Source organism: Apiotrichum porosum, assembly GCF_003942205.1.
Source record: "Apiotrichum porosum strain DSM 27194 chromosome Unknown scaffold_8, whole genome shotgun sequence".
Lineage (NCBI taxonomy): Eukaryota > Fungi > Basidiomycota > Tremellomycetes > Trichosporonales > Trichosporonaceae > Apiotrichum > Apiotrichum porosum.
This window is the reverse complement of record NW_021167115.1, coordinates 349,977-368,293: the sequence shown is the minus strand read 5'-3', so window position 1 is coordinate 368,293 and position 18,317 is coordinate 349,977. Positions and strand designations below refer to the sequence as shown.

Here is an 18,317-nt window from a genome sequence, read left to right as displayed (position 1 = left end):
GGCTGGCAGCAAAGGGAAGAGCCTCGTAAGGGAGAGACACCTGGGATATAGAGGGACAAGAATGTATATGAGGAGAGACGTTGACACGGGTGACAGGTGCACAGTTTTGTTGTTGTTGTTGTTGCTGTTTGTTTGCACGAGGCCCGGGGCCGAACGATGGAGGTGTGAGAGAGGGGAGGAGAGGATGAAAGGTGGAGAGAGTGTGAGTATGCGCGCGCGTGTGTATACGTGTAGTCTGCGAGCAGACACACGGGTGTGTCGAATGTGGTGGGGGGGGGGGGGGCCGGGGCGAGGGCGAGAGACCGCGCGGGGGGTTGTTGGTGGGCCGGCGGGCGGCGGAGGCAAGGCAGAGCGGCAGAGGTGTGTGTGTGTAGTATTCGGGTCGGTCGCATAGGGCGTGGGGCCGTTGGCGACGAGGCAAGGGAGGAGGGGCGATCACACCCCACCGACGGCCACCGACGGCAGTGGCGTGTGTGTGGGTCGTCGGCAGCATATGCATCTCCCTCATGCAAATGCATGCATGCATGTAATCGGTCCATCTCTGCAGCCATGTACAGCACACAGCAGAAACAGAACACAGGGGGAGACAGTGAGGTGCAACAAGGGCTCTAATGCACTATGTGAAAGACAAAGGAGAGAGGGTCCAGAGAAGAAGAGGGGGTTGGGCAAAAGGGAGAACGGGGAAGGGAAGGGAGAAGAAAAAAAAAACAAGGACAACCCACAATCGCAATGTTGGGGGGCATGGCTGCCGCTGTTCACCACAACGTCCTCTTCCCTCTGTCAAACGATTGCTTCTGCCGTTAATCGGGCCCGCTGACATTTTGACATTGCGTGGGGTCTCTTCCCGCGTTCCCCCCCTCCCACACCCGGGGACCCAGAGAGAGAGCACCATGCTGCATGCTGCAATGGGGGGCGGCGGTGTGGCTGTGGCAGCGAGAGCAACAACAACAAGAAGCACCACAATACTGTGGTTTAAACTGGGATTTGATTCGAAACGCACCCTTTTTTCTCATCCCACCGTGTCTCTCGCTCTGTCTCTTTCGGCCTCTCGGCTTGTTCCCCCCGTTGAACACACCTTGGGACGTACGCCGCCTGCACCCTCTCTCCCTGGCCCCAACCCTGGCCGGCCATTCATAACGTTTAACAGTTCAACAGGCAAACGTCCGCGCTCTTAGGCTCTCTCTCTCTCTGCCTCTTTTGGCAGGCTCTCTCGCAGGATCGCAGGACGGTCTCTGCCTGTGCTTGTTCAGCTTTCGATTCAGTTGGTAGAAACAAACATGCTAGCAAACGAGGAAAAAGCCCTGTGATCCTGTAAGCGTGCAAGTGCCTCGTCCTACAAAAAAACATGCATGTCGCTCCAGCCATGGGCCTTACTTGGCGCAACCCTGCAGTCCTGTCGCCGGGGCTCTGCAGTGTCTTGTCACTTGGCAGAGAGGCTTGGAATCGCCACAGAGCCGCCGCAACGCACGTTCATGTTGGAGTGCTTTGACAATCTGCATTTGGCCACTTTGCAGCACGGGGGAAGACTACTGGTATTGTGTTAGGGGACTGACGACCACAGATTCACTGGTCCTACTGACGATGGTACGTCTGGACCGATACGAGACGTTACCACGTACTGTACATACATAATGTACCGCGACAGCAGCACCGCACGCGACGACGCGTAGCAACCTAGCAACCTCTCGGCACCACAGATCCCAAGCCCCTCACTGCCGCGGCCGTTTCAGCAATTCAGCAGCCTGCGTGCGGGTCACGCCACCATTACTGCAAGCTGTTGAGTTGCCGTCTACAGGCGGCGTGTATGCCTTTTTACCTTTTGTTTCCCGTAGAATTGAGACCACGTCCTTCTGCGCTTCTGCTGTGCTGGCCGTGCTGGACCTCCTCCGTTCACATCGCCCCACATGCCTTGAACAAAGTAACGCTTGTGAACCGTATCCCATCACACACACCCAGGAGCGGCACCGGCACCGGCACCGGGTTGGTGCGTGGCGCGTGCGTGCGTGCGCGCGCGTGGACGTGCCGTAGCGCGATGGGAAGCAGCTATTTGCGCTATTCTCAAACGTCCGCAGATTGCAGAGGAGCGCCAAAGGCCACAATGGCCACGCACAACAACAGGCAACAACCACACCTCCGCTTCCGCGCCCGGCCAAAGCCCACCATAACGTATACTTGACGCGAGAGCAAGAAACCCCCGGGGCGGGCGGCGTACTCCCACGAGAGCGTCCGCTAACACTCTTGTCGTGTGCGGTGGGGGTGGAGGTTGCCTTACTCGTGGCTCTTCAGCCGTTTTGGTGTGAGTGAATGACTGAGTGGCGAATGGAGATCAACGCGACCTGCGATCGTTGGCGCGTTGGCGGCAACGTGGTTACCGTTGGTGGCTTCATGGCTTTATTGCTTCGGCAAGGTCGCTACAGCCAAACGCGTCGGCACGTCGGCACCGAACGCATTATTGTTGTCTCGGTCAATATCACAATAGTGCACCAACACGCCGTGTTGTTGACACAAACACAATGTGCCCGACGAGCTGGCTGGCTTTTCGGTGCCACCCGAGTGAATCCTGGGAGCCATCGTCGAGTCCGCCTCCTCCAGCCCCAGCCTCTGGAACCCGGACCTCGAGGGTCGCATGCGCGCGTGGGTGTCACCGTCGCTGTGGCCGTCCTGCCGTGCGTTTTCTGAGCTTGTTCTGGAACCAGGGGGGGGGTGGTAGCTCCGAGAGGTGGTCAGTCCGACACGCCGCTGCACTGGTTACTGGCGTGCCCAGTGCCTGTGTGGCTGTCAGACACGTCCACCCGGACGTTCGCGTCGTGCGTTTTCGTTTGTGGAGATTGAGTGTTGCGTGTTTTGCACCAGTAAGATGAGCATCGAGCAGTCCCGTTTCGACATGTGGCCTCCAGACACAAAACCCGTAACCAAGCGAAAAGGGAAAAGGGGGGCAATGTACCGCCCGTGAATGTTGCATGTGATTGTGTGTGTTGGCCTGGCGTGGCCGTAGACACACGCCCCCGCCCCGCCCCGCCCCGCCCGCGCTGCTGCTGATTGATATGTGTGCTCCTACATGTCCTCCATGCTCCACTTGCTCGCCTCGACCGCCGTGCGCGCGTACGTGTTCTGGGCTTGCAGCCACTTCTTTTCGAATCCGTTGGAACGGTCTGTGTGTGACATGTGGTCAGCCGAGAAGCGATTTTTTTGTCCGACAGACAGACGGCCACCCGACCACCCGACAGGCGGTGGGGGCCGGTCAGTCGTCCAGCTGCACAACCACCACTCACCGACGCCGTCCCAGCGGTATCCCGGGGCGAGGCCAAAACGGTTCTCGGGCCACGAGCCCTTGTACACTGGGATTTTGGGACCTTTCTTCTTGCCCTTTTTGGTCTGAGAGAGCTGTCAGCGAGGATGGCAGCGACACAACTCACTGTCGCAAAGTTGGCGGCGGGGTCGTTCCACCTCTCGACATCCTTCATCTCGCGGTTCATCGCCTCGTCGTCGGCGTACCTTTCCCAGTCAGCACGCACGGAGTCCTCACCAAAAGCACACTCCAACTCACCTCGCGACGTCCTTGTTGCCCATGGCCTTTTCTTCTCTCACACGCTCCTCCCGGGCTTGCCTCTGTGCCAGGCCTTTACTCCACTCCTTGCGCTCGGCCTCCTTCCGCTTCTCCTCCTCCTCGGCGCGGCGCGCCTCTTGGCGCAGCGCCTCGACGTCGAGCACCTTTCCGCTCTGGTCACGGTACACCGTCTGCGTCGGGTCCGGCCCTCCTGGTTCGGGCGATGGCGAGCGCTGCTCGGCAGCCGTCACTTTCGCCTCCTCTGCGAGCTGCTTGGCCGTGCGCAGGCCTCCGCGACGCTTGGTGAGCTGCTGCTTGGGCTGCTGCTCCTGGGCGCCGGCCGTGGTGGTCGACGGGCCGGCGTCGTCCGAGGCCGCGTCGCGTGGCTCCTCCTTGACGCCTGCGGGAAGAGGGAGCGCAGTGGCGCCGACGGTCGCCCATGCCGACTTGCCCTTCTTGAACGTCGCAATGTCTTTGCCAATGACTGTGGCGTTGCGTTAGCACAGCATTGCCAGTGGTGAGGGCGGCTGCAGAAGTCGGGACGGAGGTGGCCAGTTGAGGGTGGAAGCACAACCGCGCAACTGCCCCCCCCCCCCCCCCCCCCCCCCCCCCGCCCCCGCCCTGCAGCTGCAGCTCGCTCGCGCGCCAGAGCTCACCTGGAGTGTCATCGCCTTCCATATCATCGGCGTCCTTCTTGCCCCAACGCTCGTCCTCGTCCTGCAAGACGAGACCGCTGCCGCTGGCCTTTGATGAGCCGCCGACATAGTCTTCATTCTTCCTCTTCCGCTTCTTCTTCTCCACGCCGGCGTGCTGGAGGATGGCGTCCGCCTTGGGCCCGGACATGTACCTGTTGTCGTTGTCAGCTGGGGATCTATCCGGACAGAGGTGGCTCAGCTTTGCCACGTACTTGGAAGCGAGGTATGTCTTGAGGTCGGGCATGGTGGAGGAAGGGAGGCGGGGATGGAACGGAAGGGTGGAGGAGGGAGCGGACAGGCGCTTGTGCAGGAAGGGGATCAAGGGAGCTTGCGGAGAGTCCCGAGGTGTGCACTGTGGGCAGCTATGCAGCTGGCCTGTGATGGAGGATTGTTGTTGTTGTTGTTATTGTCTTTGTATGCAGCATGTTCAGGACGGTTCTGGCTGTGATCCATGGATTATGATGACGGCCGCGTTGCCACCGTGCGCCTCAGTGGCAAATCCCGCAAAGACCGCCACCCTGGGCCGCGGGGGGAGATGAGCCCGCCGTCCAGGGTGGTGGACGCTGGCTGGTGCTGGCTGGTACACGCTGGGTGGGCCGTCCTGGCTGGCCGCTCGCTGGCTGGCGGACACTGGCTGGCTCTGGCTGGCTGGCTGGCAGCGCTTGCGTGCTGGTGGACACATCCCTTCAACTGACATCTCTGCAAGCACCAAGCAACAATCCCCGTCCTTCCCCCCCATCTATACCACTTCCACCCCTCCTCCCCCCCACCCCCCACTCCATTTTGCACAGTTCCCTCAGCATCTCTCGCATACCACGCACTCGGCCTGTCCCCCAGTGCGCCCCGCATTCGCATCTTTTTCGTCAATACCCAATCCACCCCCACACCCCCCACCCCCATTCAACATTGCGGCTCGACACCCAACCCACCCCTTCCTCCCCCGCACACCTCGTCCTTGCCTCCTCTTCCCATCGCCTGACCGCCGCCCAGCACGCCGCACGCCGCGAGCCACATGCCCACAGTCCACCCGCTCCCAGTCAACCCCACCACTGGCCAGCAGCCGCTGGCATCCCTTCGCAGTCTCGGCGGCTCGAGCCAGTCATCACCTGCCGGCGGCGTCAACCGCGAGGTCCTCAAACAGCTCCAAGACGTAGCATGGAGTGATGAGGAGGTGCGTAGTCGTATCCAAAGGACGTGGTGGTGAGGGCGGGCGGGCGCACCGACGAGGCTTGAACGGCGGTGCCCAGCAGCACAGCTCGCCGGTGCGGCCCACTTTGTCCATCACTCACACCACCCCTTCAACCCACCACACGTGCAGGGGCAAGGGGCGCTGACACGACGCAGGATGACCCAGACTGCATGGTCTGCGCGGAGCCACTCGACCTCTCGGACCAGAACTTCAAACCATGCCAATGTGGTCTCCAGGTACGTTTTGCCGCTCGGAGGTGATCGTCCGCTTGCACAACGACAATGAATGCTGACTGTACCTTTTCTTTCTTCCGTCGTTTCCAAACCTCCTCCTTCTTGGCTTCCTTTTTTGTTTTTGCTCTACAGATCTGCCAATTCTGCTACAACAAGCTGTTGCGCGACGACCCAAGGTGTCCCGGATGCCGCAGGAACTATGACGCGGCGTCTGTCGTCTTCCAGCCTGTCGACTTTGACGAGTGGGTGGCGTCGTTGTTTAAACTCTAGACACCGAAAGCCAAAGAGAGAGCGCACGAGCTGACATTTTCCCCTTTCCCTGCAGAGTTCGACGTGTAAAGGAGAAGAAGATGAAGCGGGCCAAGGTCTGCAAGCAGCTGGACACCATGGGACGGCGACACTTCCTGGACACGCGCATTGTCATGAAGAATTCCATCTACGTCGTCGGCATGAAGATTCCTGGCTCGGGCTCGGCAGAGGAAGCAGTGTCGATCCTGCGGTCCAACGACTACTTTGGGCAGTATGGCAAGATTGCACGCCTCTTCCTTCGAGATCGGTCGGCCATCACGCCTGCTACACCTGGGCCCGAGGCGGACTCGCCCTCGACGGTGACGGGCATCTACATTGTCTACGTCAGGCGCGAAGACGCGGCACGGGCAATCTCGTCGTTGGATGGTATCCCGGCTCCACAGGGACCTCCAGGACAGGTTCTCAGCGCATCGTACGGAACGACCCGGTACTGCGACGCGTTCCTGCGTGGAGTCAAGTGCGACCACACCATGTGCCAGAACCTGCACGAATGGGGAGGCGAAGGAGACTGCTTTACGCGCAACGATTTGGAGACGGCGTTGACCCGCCCCGCCGAGTACGATGCGCGCCAGAAGCAGCAGCAGCTCCAGCCTCCTCCTTTAACGCAGAAGAGTGCTTGGCCCAAGCCGTCTGCAGACGACGTCGACTCGTCGGCGCTGCCAAGGACGGCAAACTGGGGCATGCGCCCTGGTCCTGCCCGACCTGGCTCGTCTGCAAGCGGACGGAGCAGTGTCTCGGCAGTGGGCTCGCAGCGTCCCACAAAGATCCAGAGCACGCTCATCCCTCTTGGCGGACGAAACTCGTCTACGGCATTCCCCCCACCTTCCCCTTCCCCCGTCTCGCTCCTGCCGCCCAAGCTGGACAAGGACAAGAAGAAGGCGCAGAGCATGTCGCGCGGCCGCAGCGAGACTTCGAGCGTAGGCAGTGCAGTGGTGGGCCCCACTACCTCGACAAGCAGCACACAGCCGTCGCCAAAGAAGAAGCCAATCTCCCTGGTGGTCGGCACCGGCTCTGGACACCCGACACCCTCGCCCATCGCCAAGCCGACTCCTCCACCTGTTCCTGCACCTGTGGCCGCCCCCATCGTCGTCGCCGCAACCTCCACACCACCACCCGGCCTCACACCACCCCCAGGTCTCACGCATGTGGAGCCTCCTGTGCCTTCAAGCCCACCAAAGAAGAAGGCATCAGAGGAAACTGCCTCGTCCGTCATTGCCACCCCTCCCGCTGCTCCCGAGGAGCTCGACGAACCCGAGCCCGAGGCTGGACCGTCGACGTACGCTACTTCGCCCATCAAGTCGGTCAAGCCGCTCGTCACAGAGTACCCGATCCACTCGCCGTTCCCCGACTTTGACGACGTGTTTACCCAGCCGGACGCCAGCAAGATGGGCTTTGCATTCTCGCTTGCTCTCGACGAGTCGGACATTCAGCGTCTTATCGAGTTTTCGCACCAGGCTGGCGGCTTCTTCGAGCCCAGCCCCTTTGACCCCCTGTTCGAGGAGCTGCCAAAGCTCGGCATCCCACTTGCGTCCCTCATCGGCGTGCCCCGCACCAACGACGGACCTGGACCCGTGTACGACGGCCCCTTTTCGCCGTTTGCTCCCTCGTCGCCCGTCGAGACTGGCTCGCTGCCAACCTCGGACGCACCCTCGGCGGCCGAGTCGGCGTCGTCTGTCGACCCGGAGCCTGCGCAGCGCACTGCCTCGCGCTTCGAGTTTGCGCGTCGTGCAAGCCTCGCGTCGGCAGGCCGTGGACAGAGCCCGTTCCGCGCTGGCGGCGGCGGTCGCGACGACTGGGGGCGTGCTCCTTCGGCCAACGGGTATGCTCCCGACGACATGCGCGCCGCCGCGGCCGCCGCTGCCGTGCCACACGGCTACCACCCGGCTCTGGCTCAGCTCAACTCGCACGCCGCAGCTGCCCTCGCTGCCCAGCAGCAGCAACAGCAACAACAGCAGCAACAGCAACAACAGCAGCAGCAGCAGCAGCAGCAGCAGTCCGCCTCGCTCTCCAACTCCGAGTCGTGGTCCACCAACTCGTACGACCAGCCCCAGCAGTCGCAGTACCGCTCGTACCCGCAGCAGCAGGGATACGGCGGCAACAACGGCAACAACGGCGGTTCGTACGGTAACGGCGCGTACGCGTCGCCCGTGCGCGAGAACGCCCACTACTCGCCCTCGGGTCCCGGCGGTCCCGGCCCGCACGTCCCGCCCGGCTACGAGTCGTACGCCGCGCTCCAGCAGGGCGGGCCCGCGAGCAGTCCGCAGGTGTACAGCCAGATGGGCTACGTGCAGCGCCGGTTCTAGACGTGACGGAGCAAACGGAGACCCTGGAGGCCTGGAGACAGCGAGAGAGCGAGTAGCAGTATATGGGTAGCAGTCCTGGCGGAGGAGAGGAGAGAGAAGACAGACGCATGCATGACTTGGTTCCTTGTTCAAGGCGATTTTTATCGCGGTGTGTGTGTGATCCCGCGGGGACGGGGAGTGGCCGGGAACGAACAAGACATGGCAGAGAAGGTTTGTTTGTGTGAAAGACTTGATCTTTGAGTCCCGTAGGACTGGCGCATGAGCCCACATATCATGAATGGCTCAGCCTACGCCGAATGCGACATGACGCCAGGATCCCACCCAGAGAGAGACAATGGACGGGTCTGCGTGCGGCTTCGGCTCCGACTATCCGCGCACGATGTATGCTACTGGGAGGAAGGCAGACAGTGGCATCGACAACATGTGAGAGGAAACCACACGTAAAAACGGAGGAAACAATTATGTAAAAATACAGCAGTGGAGATACATGTGACACAGCAAGGCCTAGGTACGCACGATTTTGGAGGCGGAGAACGAGGGTCATTTTAATTTTTGAAGTGCCAGAGCACAGAGACAGAGGTGCAAGAGGGGACCAGCGAGACAATGGCCACCATTATCCGCCAGACGCTTTCCTCCTGCGCGTGTTGGCCTTACCCGTGTGGGTCGGTGTGGAGTGGGGGCTTGGTTCCGGTTGTTGGCATATATGTGGCTGGCTGGGTGTGTGAGCATGCGCGCTGCGGGTGTGGCCTGGGCATCTGAACCTGTAGAAGACGCGTGTCGAGGCGGTCGTGGCGAGGGCTCTGGCTATCTCGGTCATGTTCCCGCGGTGACATGGCCATGATCGGCCATGAGCGAGTCCATGGTGTGTGGGGCCACGACCACGACAGTGTACCCTTCGAGGGAGGCGAGGACCTCGTACAGCGCGGTGTAGGTCTGCGTCTCGGCCGACAAGTCCCTCGTGTAGGCGGCAAAGTCTACGCCAAAGGGGATGATGCTGTCCAGGTCCGTTTCCGTGGCCTCTTGTGGCGACGGCGCCGTGCCATCGTCGGGAGACTTGTCCTCGGTACCCTTGCCCTCGGTGTTGCCGTCGGCGATGTCACCGCCAGAGCCATCCTCCGCTCCACTTGAGCCACCTGGGCCAGCTCCGCCACTCCCGCCACCCCCACCATTATCCGAGCCCGGGCCAGGGGGCATGACTGCGGCAGACGTGGAGCCTGCAGACACCTTTCGCTTCCGTTCCTTGTCCTTGGCTTGAAGTACGGCGGCCGCCACTTTTGGACGTGCACGCAGGATGGCAGTTTCCGTTGCCGCCTCGTCGGCGGTGAAGCTCACCGACTCGTCGAAGGCAAAGTCGCTGGCTGGGGCCAGGGGAGGTCGCGAGACGCAGTCCGATGTGGGGTGTGGACAGGCGAAGGCGGCCGCGATCCAGTTCAGCATCAGCTGAATGGAGCCAAAGTCGAGTAAGCGGCGAGGAGTGTCGGCAAGATCGCCGGACGCGCCAGACGGTATGGCCGGAGGATCACGGGCGAGATGGCAGAGGAGGGAGTGGGGAAGGAGAGCATCGTACAGGTCGTCACGGTCGAGCAGGCCGGACAGGCTCAGTCGGGTACCGGGCGCTATGTGGTGGACTCGATGAACACGGTCTTGGGACGGAAAGCAAGACGAGTGAGCCGCGTACCAATGAGCACAAGACCGTGCTGGGAACCAAACGCGAACAGGGCGCTGATACCGTAACAGATCTCCTGGGCCAAGCCCATGCGTGTCTTGTGCAGAGCGTCGGCGGCCTTGATCGCCTCGCGCCATTTTTGACGTTTCGCTGCAGGCGGCTCCAAGCTTGCCCATGAAATAGTCGGGCCGCCGGGGGGTACAGTGGGCTCTACTGCCAGTGCCGCAATGTGGGGCACGTCTTGGATGGAACCCAGGACAAGGGCGACGTCCGGGATGGTGCTCACAACGTTGATCTCTTGCGTCGCATCGTCCAGTTCCTGTGGTTGGTGAGCTCAGCACCGGAATTGGCACAGGCACCTTTAGCCAGACTTACCAGAGTGGCGTCGATCTCGTTGGCCACCTGGGCCTCAGTCTCGACCGCAGCCTTCTCGCTCTCGCCCCTCAAGCGACTGGCTGCCGACCGAACACGGAAGACAAAGTCCCGCACGCGAAGAGCACGGTCGAGGGCATTGGTAAAACTCTTCACTTCAAAAGTAAGGCATGGAGCTCCGTGAGAGCCACCATGCTCGGTACACCAGCGTACGGCGGTAAAGTCGGGGATGTTGAGCCCACCGCGTTCGCTTGTGAACAGGCTGGCCGCCGAGATGACAGACGGAGGCGAGGTCAAAGACGGCTGTGCACTGTCAGTTTCCGTTCCTACTGAATAGATTGCTCACTGGGTCGCTGCTGAGACTTTGGCGCATCTTCTTCCGGGTAGTCGAGATGGACGCCAGGACTTTGTGAACAGGCGAGTCACCATAGGCCAATCCATCACCGACGGCGTACTCGTCCATCGTCAGGTCACGCTCGCTTTCAATGGTGATACCCAGACTATCCAGTTCGTTGACGAGAGTAAAAAGAGCGCTTGATAGAGCACTCCCAAGCTCTGGCTCATTCCCAGAACAGGTGGTCTGTCGGACGAGGACACGCTCTAAAGAGGCCAGGGCATGGGGAGTCTCTTGGCGGTATGTCGCCACTCGGAACAGCTGTTGGTTCTCGTAAACAATGTTGGACCAAGTGTTGGGAGGGGGTCTGCCCATGTCGTCGACAAACACAACTGTGTCGGATGTGGCGTATGATGGTCGCTTACGCTGCTCAGATGGCATCCTGGCCGTGAGTGAGTGAGTGAGTGGTGATGTGGTCGCAACCGGTCACATTGTTGTTGTTGTTCAACGCTCATACGGGCATCGATCCTGTGCGCCTGTGCCCTCCTATATCATCCCCTCACTTAGGAGACCCAATTCCATGTCCCGTTGAAACGACAAATAAATCACACTCCAATCTCATGCCGGTCAAGATCGCTGACCGGGTCTCGTGACACCGGGCAGGGGTCTGACCAACACAGGAGATGCAACGCATGCAACGCATCTCCCAACGGGCAGCTAGTCATGTCTACGATGAAATTGCGAAAAAAGAGTCCGAAACATTAGCTCTTTCATTAGGGATGCTGCTGATTAGGAATGTGTAATCGGTGGTGTCGCTGACACTGGTCCTTTGACGTCACTCATACGGCCGGGCTGGCGCTGACGCACGAGCGCACAGACCCACAGGTGTGGTGATGCGAGTCACATCACTCCATGTAGGCAGCTAGTATCTATCGCACAAGATCTATGTATAGGGCTGTGTCTGCGCTGACGTTGCAGGAGGAGCATTCCCCAGCCGTCACAAGCCGTCAGTCCCACAGGTTGTCGGCGACATAAGCATCAAATCAAGTAGAATACGGCTTCTGGGACATGGGATGCTGTATATTCTAGGTGCAATCCACCCGTTGAGTGTGCATGTGAATGAGGACACTGGCATCGCTTGCGGGCCGTGTCCGCCACAGTCCATCGCTCGGTGGCTCGGTGACCCAGAGGCGGGGATGTGGCGCCGCCAGAGTGCGCGCTTTTCGCTTGAACGTCAAGGATCGTTCGTCATCCACAGTAGTGCCCAGTGCGTATGGGGTGTTGGATGCGTTCCTTCACTTATCCCTAGGCAGAGCCCCGTCCAGCAGCGCGCCAATGCCGCCGACGCTGGCCGCGAACAGTAGCAAGCCTGCGCCCCACAGCTGGATGTAGACTGGTTCGCCGAGGAACTCGAGGCGGTAGGCTGTCGCGAGCCACAGCGCCTGCCCGCCAATCCATGCGACCAGTGCAATGGCGAGGGTGCGCCATGTGAGTGAGGGGAGGGAGAGGAGGGGGACCAGCGGGAGGGGCCAGAGAAAGTACTGTGAGGGTCAGCGCACGCATAATTGTCTGCAGCTGGATTCATGCGAAGAAAGACAGCCAGGCCAGCTACACGTTTCGACGTTCAACTCACCTGACTGGTGCACACCTTGTTGAACGCCACAAACAATGCTGTCTGGAAGAACATTGCCGCTTCGATCCCCACGGCTCTTGTCAGTGCCACGCCGGCGATGATGACAAGGGACACCTGTGGGAGAAACGAGGCCAGCGGATTGCGCAACACGTTCAGCAAGGCCGAGAGCCAAGGACTGTCGACGCTCGCATCGCCGCCAGTGAGTGACAGGTAGATGGGGAGAAAGTAAGGGCTAAAGTTGTGTCGGTGGTCGAGGCGCGAGAGGTGGTACAGGTAGGTGTGCTCGAGGAACGGCTGGCCCCAGCTGGAAACGGGCAGTGTCAGCGCCAGTACAAACAAGGGTCGTTGAGCTAATGGGACGGACATGGACACGGACATGGCCAGAACGGGGGTCGCCGGTGGTGATGCGGGACCCCCGAGGGCGCCGAGCCGGGGACTGCACTCCACTCCGCTGTCCCTCACAAACGTGCCCGCTGCATGCAACGTTGACGTTGCGCCAGTGCGCAGGCGATGGCACAAGATGGATCTTGCCATATCCATCCGACAGGTCACCACAGCGCCCGCAGTCCAAACCAGGTAAAACGCCGACCCAAGGGTCCTGCACCCTCGGAGTCGTAGGAACAGAGATGGCCGCCACCTGCCCCGACGATGGAGGCCCAGATTTCGAGGCGTGCGCATCGCGCGCGCCAAAGGTTTGCGCCAAGACGACGCACCGCCTGTGTGTCCTTGAAACGTGCGATCATTCGAGACTGGGTTGTGGGTCTTGACGGCCGGGCCACATGTGGCCCGATGGCCAGCCCGGCGGTGCCCAACGTGTGGTGATGCGGCGGCGGCGCTGCTCAGAGCCCCTTGCCAAGCACTGCTCTGTCCGATCACAGCCCCGCCCCCGCTCGCACTCACACCCATACGCCCCAACTGATAGCCCCCCCCCTTGAAGAACAACGGCACAGGGAACACTCGGACTGTTTTAAAGACTCACAAGGACCAGAGGGTAAAGTTGAGGACCAAGGCTGTGGCCGCGGCCACGACTCCGAAACGCCATACACGGTAGCCAAACCAGCCATGTTCCCTTGCCAATGCTGTCCAGATTGCGGCAACGTAGATGACGGGGAAGACCTTGTAGCTTGTGGCGACGGCGAGGAGGGCTGCCGACACTGCCTCCCAGTAGGCTCCAGCTGTGCCGCCGGCTGCCGTCTTTGCTGCCGGGTTTCCGAGTCCGGCGCGACGAAGGGCAACGACGAGGGCGGCAGTGAGGAGACACGCGAGAGCCTCGGGACTGCCGCGCGTGGTGATGTTGAGGACGATGGGGTTGAGCGTCCAGAGGAGATGTGTTGTCCAAAAGTCTCCGGGAGCTGGTCCGGAGAGGATGAGCGGCGGGAGGGCGAGTGTGAGCGCAACAAGCACCAGGCGGCCAAGGACAGGCGCTATGAGGGCCGGAGAGAGAACAAGGACCAGTAGCGGCGTGTACCGGAACGTGGCACGTGCATATGGCGAGCCGAGGGGCAAGCTGAGCGCCGCGGTAAGCCAGCCTTGTGCGGGGCCAGCGATCTCGGGGTGAGCGGTGTGGGTCAAGCCGTCGGCGACGACTCGCCAGTCGACATCTGTGTACTTGAGTCCGCCGACGGGGTTGGCGTCAACATGTGCAGCATACCCCAAGAGGGCGACCTGAAGTACGCCGGACAGGAGCAGGAGGGCGGCAGTGGACGGTCTCCGCCGCGGGGCTGTTGCAGCTGCTGCTGCGGCGGGTGTTGCTGTTTGTTTTGCTGGCTGCGCCGAGGATGGCAAGTGTGTTGTTGATGGGGGTGCAGCGCTGGATATTCTTTGGATGACCATGGGATGGGAGGGAAGGGTGCCTCGGTGTACTAATTATTATGGGTCTTTGGGGGAATGGGCACAGAGAGAGAGCGAGCGAGAGGTGTGGTTGTACGAGCAAAAGGAGAGAGGGATGACGTCTTGATCTCTGGATGGGATCGGAGTGATCCCGGATTACCCGGGGAGTAATGTATAGCAAAACTGTAATACAAACTGTGTAATGTAAATGGATTGGTTCCGTTAATGGGAGCGCCCGTTACATATCCCACACTCTGTTCTGAAACGAAGGAGACGGAATGGGGGTGTGTGTGGGACATGCGATACCCTGAGTGACCCCCCCCGTTGCGTGCCGTTGTCACACAACCCACCCACCCAACAGGCTGCAACATGCTTGTCCCACTGCGAGACGGACGGTGCAGTTGGCACATGTATGGCACATGTATGCAGAGACCGTACACTTGAGCCACGACACTGAACGGCAAAGACTGTAGGGCCGGCCATATCGCTGCGGGCCAAGCAATACCAAGAACGCGCGTCGGTGGTGGGCAGAGAGAGAGAAGGGGTGTGTGCGTTTGGCTGGGTGAGTGGTGGCGCGACGGGTGGCGTCTCGGACACACCGCCCAGCTTCCCTTTGTGGACACGCGTTCGGGGGCGCGCAGTGCGCGGGGGTGGTTGGCAGCGCGCGTGTCTACGGTCATACAAAACGGCTCTCGACTGCGCACAGCCATTCATGTTGTACCCAAACGACGACGACTGCAAAGCACATTGCATCGTTTGGCAGCAGTGTGTGAACTGTGTGACCAGCACAGAGAGATGGGTGTCTCGTCACAGTGTATACCAAGTATATACGTACGTCCAATGCATATGCATGCGTCGTGTTACCGACACCATGGGCGGGAAGGAAATTAACCGCAGGGTGAGGGGAGGCGACGCGGCACACGCCGTGTAGTGTGCTTTTCCCTGAGGCGCGCGTTGGGATCACGGGCACGCTTGGACCCCGGTCCTGCCTTCCCTGCCTTCCCTGTCTTCCCTGCCTTCCCTGCCTTCCCTCGTGCGGTGTGTCTCATCACTGGGCGTGTGCTTCACCCACCCACACCCACACCCCCCCTTCTGATCCCCCTTCTCTTTTCTCTTCTCTCTCTCTCTCTCTCTCTCTCTTGTACAAGTTCTACACTCCAGTCTCGCTACCTCTCACCCACAGTCACTCCTTCACACCCTTCCCTCGACGACTCCAAGTTGATCTTGCAGTCCCCAGGAATCCCATCCCAACCTTCCTCTCTCACCTCCATCAACCAACCCACCCCCCCTCGCGCTCGGTCCCCCTCCCGACCCGCCCCGCAGCCAAGCTTGACGCACAACCTCCCCTCTTATAACATCTGAGAGTACTACACAACTCTCTTTTCCCTCCTCTTTTCCCTCGTCACCTTTTAGATAGAAGAAGAGCAACCATGATCGCCAACCTCGCAAGCCTCCTCCCCTACCTCGCTCTCGCAGGTCTTGCCCTCGAGGCCGCACCGGTAAGTGTCGTTGGTGTCCCCACCCCCGTTAGCGCCCTTTTTCCAGCAGTAAACATGCGTGGCATGCGTTTGGGCGCAAGCATGTGGCCTACACCTTCCACTGGGCATCAGTGGTGACCACTGTGTGTCGCATCACCACTGCACCGGAGAGCACACCCAGACGAGGCCCCCCTGCCCATTGTCTTCGTTGCTACAATGCCAAGACGCGGGCACACGCTCCCCCCTCCCTTGGCCCAACCCCCCGATCAAGTTTCATCCCTAACACTTTGACAGGTCTCGGCTGCGCACGGTGTCCAGCGCCACCCGCGCGACCGCCACACCAAGCACATCGAGCGTGCCCACAAGGTCGACGCTCGCATGTCGCCCGTCGGTGCCAAGCACAAGATCATTCGTCGCGCCGACGGCTCGCAGTGCCGTGTCCGCCCCACCTCCGCCACCACTGAGGCCGTCGCTGTCGAGACTGCCGCTGCCACTGAGGCCGCCTCGACCGCCGACTCGTACAGCGTCGAGGCTGCTGCCTACACCGAGGCTGCCTCGACCGACGCCGCCTACACTGAGGCTGCCGCCTCGAGCGTCTACACCGAGGCCGCCTACGCCTCGCCCACCGAGTCGTCGGCCGAGGCCCAGCAGACCGAGGCCGCTAGCAGCAGCGTCTACACCGAGGCTGCTTCGACCGAGGCTGCCTCGGCCGTCACGACCGCTTCGTCGTCGTCGTCGACCGCCGGTGCCGCCTCGTCGGGTGGCACGACCAACGTCGGCTCCAAGTTTGGTGCCGCCTGGCCCAACGGAGACTACGCGTCGTCGAGCGACCCCAACTACATTGGCAACTACATTGGTTCCAAGACCTCGTGGTACTACACCTGGGCCGCTTCGTCGGTCTCGGCTGGTGACAACCTCGGCCTCGAGTTCGTCCCCATGCTCTGGGGTCCCAGCAGCGACCTCGTTTCGGCTTGGTGGGCGGCCCAGTCCAGCTGGCCCTCGTCGGTCAAGCACGCTCTCTTCTTCAACGAGCCCAACGAGTCGTCGCAGTCCAACGTTGCCGTCAACGACGCCATCTCGTACTGGATGAACGACTACCTCCCCGTTCGTGCCAGCAAGGGTCTCCTGCTCGGTTCCGCCGCCACCACCTCGGCCCCCAGCGGTCTTACCTGGGTCACCGACTTCCCCACCGCGTGCACTGGTGCCGGTAACTCTGCTGCCGACTGCGCTGCCGACTTTGTCCCCGTCCACTGGTACGACGTGTCGGCCACCGACTTCCAGACCTACCTCACCAACTTCCACACCGGCACCGGCCTCCCCCTCTGGGTCACCGAGTACGCCTGCCAGAACTTCAACGGCGGTGCCCAGTGCTCCGACTCGGAGACCTGGTCGCTCCACCAGACCATGGCCGCTTGGATGGACGAGCAGGACTTCATCCAGCGCTACTCGCCCTTCGGCATGATGGAGAACATGCAGGGTGTCGAGCAGTACAACGCCCTCATGGACACCTCGGGTTCCATCACCGACCTCGGTACCTACTACATCTACTCGTCGTAAACGCAACCAACGCTCTCCCCGCATTTTCAGCATGACGGCTTCATATCGACGGGACACTTGATGTCGTGCCACCTACCCTCATCTCTTTTTTGTTTAGTGGCCCCCCCAAGCTGCTAGCAATTTAAACATTTTCTTCTCGTCTTGTTTTTCATTTCTGATATTGCCTCTCCTTTCGCACCCCCGCTTCACTGCATGACGGTTGATCCTATGCATAAAGCTATATTGTCATAATACTGCCTTTGGTTCTTGTCCAGTGTTGCAAGAGCTGTGGATAGATGGAACGGGAGCCGTCGTCGTCGTCGTCTGGGCAGTGGAACAACCCTCCTCCCGTACGCCTAGGCGGGACGTTGCAGCGAACCCAAGGACGTGACGGTCATCTTTTCACTCACAGCGAATTCACTGTGAGTACTTGAAAAGATGACAAGGCACGCAGGCGAGCGACGCACGACGCACCATGCCACCAGGCCACAAGCACACATACACACACGGCACACCGTCCAAACCCCCCCCCCCACCTTCTGACGACCCTGTAACAATCATCGTTCAGCGGCAGACCCGCGTGGCGAAGGCCGGCGAGCGGGCGTCAGCTGGGTTCTGAACAATTTGCATTGGTTGCGTGCAGCGCAGGCAAGCTTGACCCCCTCGGTCCTGCAAGCAGGTCTTCCTTCAGGCATTCGCAGAGGCCTCGATCTGGTGGGTCTTCAGGCCTTTGATCCTTTGACGAGGGTCGCAGGTCGCGCCAGGCGTGTTTTAGGGTGAGCCCTCGTCTGTTCTGGTTTCGACGCGTGCTTTATTCCGACCGCTGTAATACGTTAGGGCCTGGAATGTGCATGTCAAAGGCAAGCAGGTTAGGACGTCTTTGTGCGCCGCACAGGGATTTTTGGTTATATCGGGGGTGGCATGGAAAATCTCGGTCGCGTCACAGTACCACAGTACAGTACACAGTAGACGCGTCTGGGCTCTGCACCGAGCACGCGGTAACTCGCGTGATCGGCGGTGTCACATTTTACCGTCAAAACGGCACATTATGAATAATGCACACGGCATGCACCCAGAAACACGGCCTGAAAGTCTGGAGCCAAAGTCTCCATTTGGAGCGCGCGCGGCGGGGCGAGCGCGCGACCACCCAGAGGCCAGAGGCCAGAAGCCAAAAGGCGAAAGGAGGCAGGGC

At 60.8% G+C, this 18,317-nt stretch overlaps 5 protein-coding genes across 5 annotated transcripts; 2 read left to right on the top strand and 3 right to left on the bottom strand.

The window, feature by feature from the left end:
* Positions 1-3,054: 3,054 nt before the first annotated feature.
* CWC26 (Pre-mRNA-splicing factor cwc26) lies at positions 3,055-4,486 on the bottom strand (the record flags this gene model as incomplete). Its single annotated transcript, XM_028624212.1, has 6 exons — positions 3,055-3,152; positions 3,273-3,375; positions 3,417-3,495; positions 3,548-4,031; positions 4,204-4,394; positions 4,455-4,486. 6 exons carry the CDS (start codon positions 4,484-4,486, stop codon positions 3,055-3,057), a joined length of 987 nt encoding a protein of 328 aa, XP_028475284.1.
* Positions 4,487-5,254: 768 nt separating this feature from the next.
* Positions 5,255-8,276, top strand: NOT4 (transcriptional repressor general negative regulator of transcription subunit 4; the record flags this gene model as incomplete). The annotated part of the gene is made up of 4 exons (XM_028624211.1): positions 5,255-5,413; positions 5,587-5,667; positions 5,797-5,906; positions 5,990-8,276. 4 exons carry the CDS (start codon positions 5,255-5,257, stop codon positions 8,274-8,276), a joined length of 2,637 nt encoding a protein of 878 aa, XP_028475283.1.
* Positions 8,277-9,089: 813 nt separating this feature from the next.
* EHS24_008911 (uncharacterized protein) lies at positions 9,090-11,089 on the bottom strand (the record flags this gene model as incomplete). The annotated part of the gene is made up of 4 exons (XM_028624210.1): positions 9,090-9,892; positions 9,955-10,261; positions 10,318-10,617; positions 10,661-11,089. The coding sequence occupies 4 exons, from the start codon at positions 11,087-11,089 to the stop codon at positions 9,090-9,092; spliced, it is 1,839 nt and encodes a 612-aa protein (XP_028475282.1).
* Positions 11,090-11,943: 854 nt separating this feature from the next.
* Positions 11,944-14,114, bottom strand: GPI14 (GPI mannosyltransferase 1; the record flags this gene model as incomplete). The annotated part of the gene is made up of 3 exons (XM_028624209.1): positions 11,944-12,189; positions 12,282-12,585; positions 13,261-14,114. The coding sequence occupies 3 exons, from the start codon at positions 14,112-14,114 to the stop codon at positions 11,944-11,946; spliced, it is 1,404 nt and encodes a 467-aa protein (XP_028475281.1).
* Positions 14,115-15,541: 1,427 nt separating this feature from the next.
* EHS24_008909 (uncharacterized protein) lies at positions 15,542-17,146 on the top strand (the record flags this gene model as incomplete). The annotated part of the gene is made up of 2 exons (XM_028624208.1): positions 15,542-15,610; positions 15,884-17,146. 2 exons carry the CDS (start codon positions 15,542-15,544, stop codon positions 17,144-17,146), a joined length of 1,332 nt encoding a protein of 443 aa, XP_028475280.1.
* Positions 17,147-18,317: the final 1,171 nt, after the last annotated feature.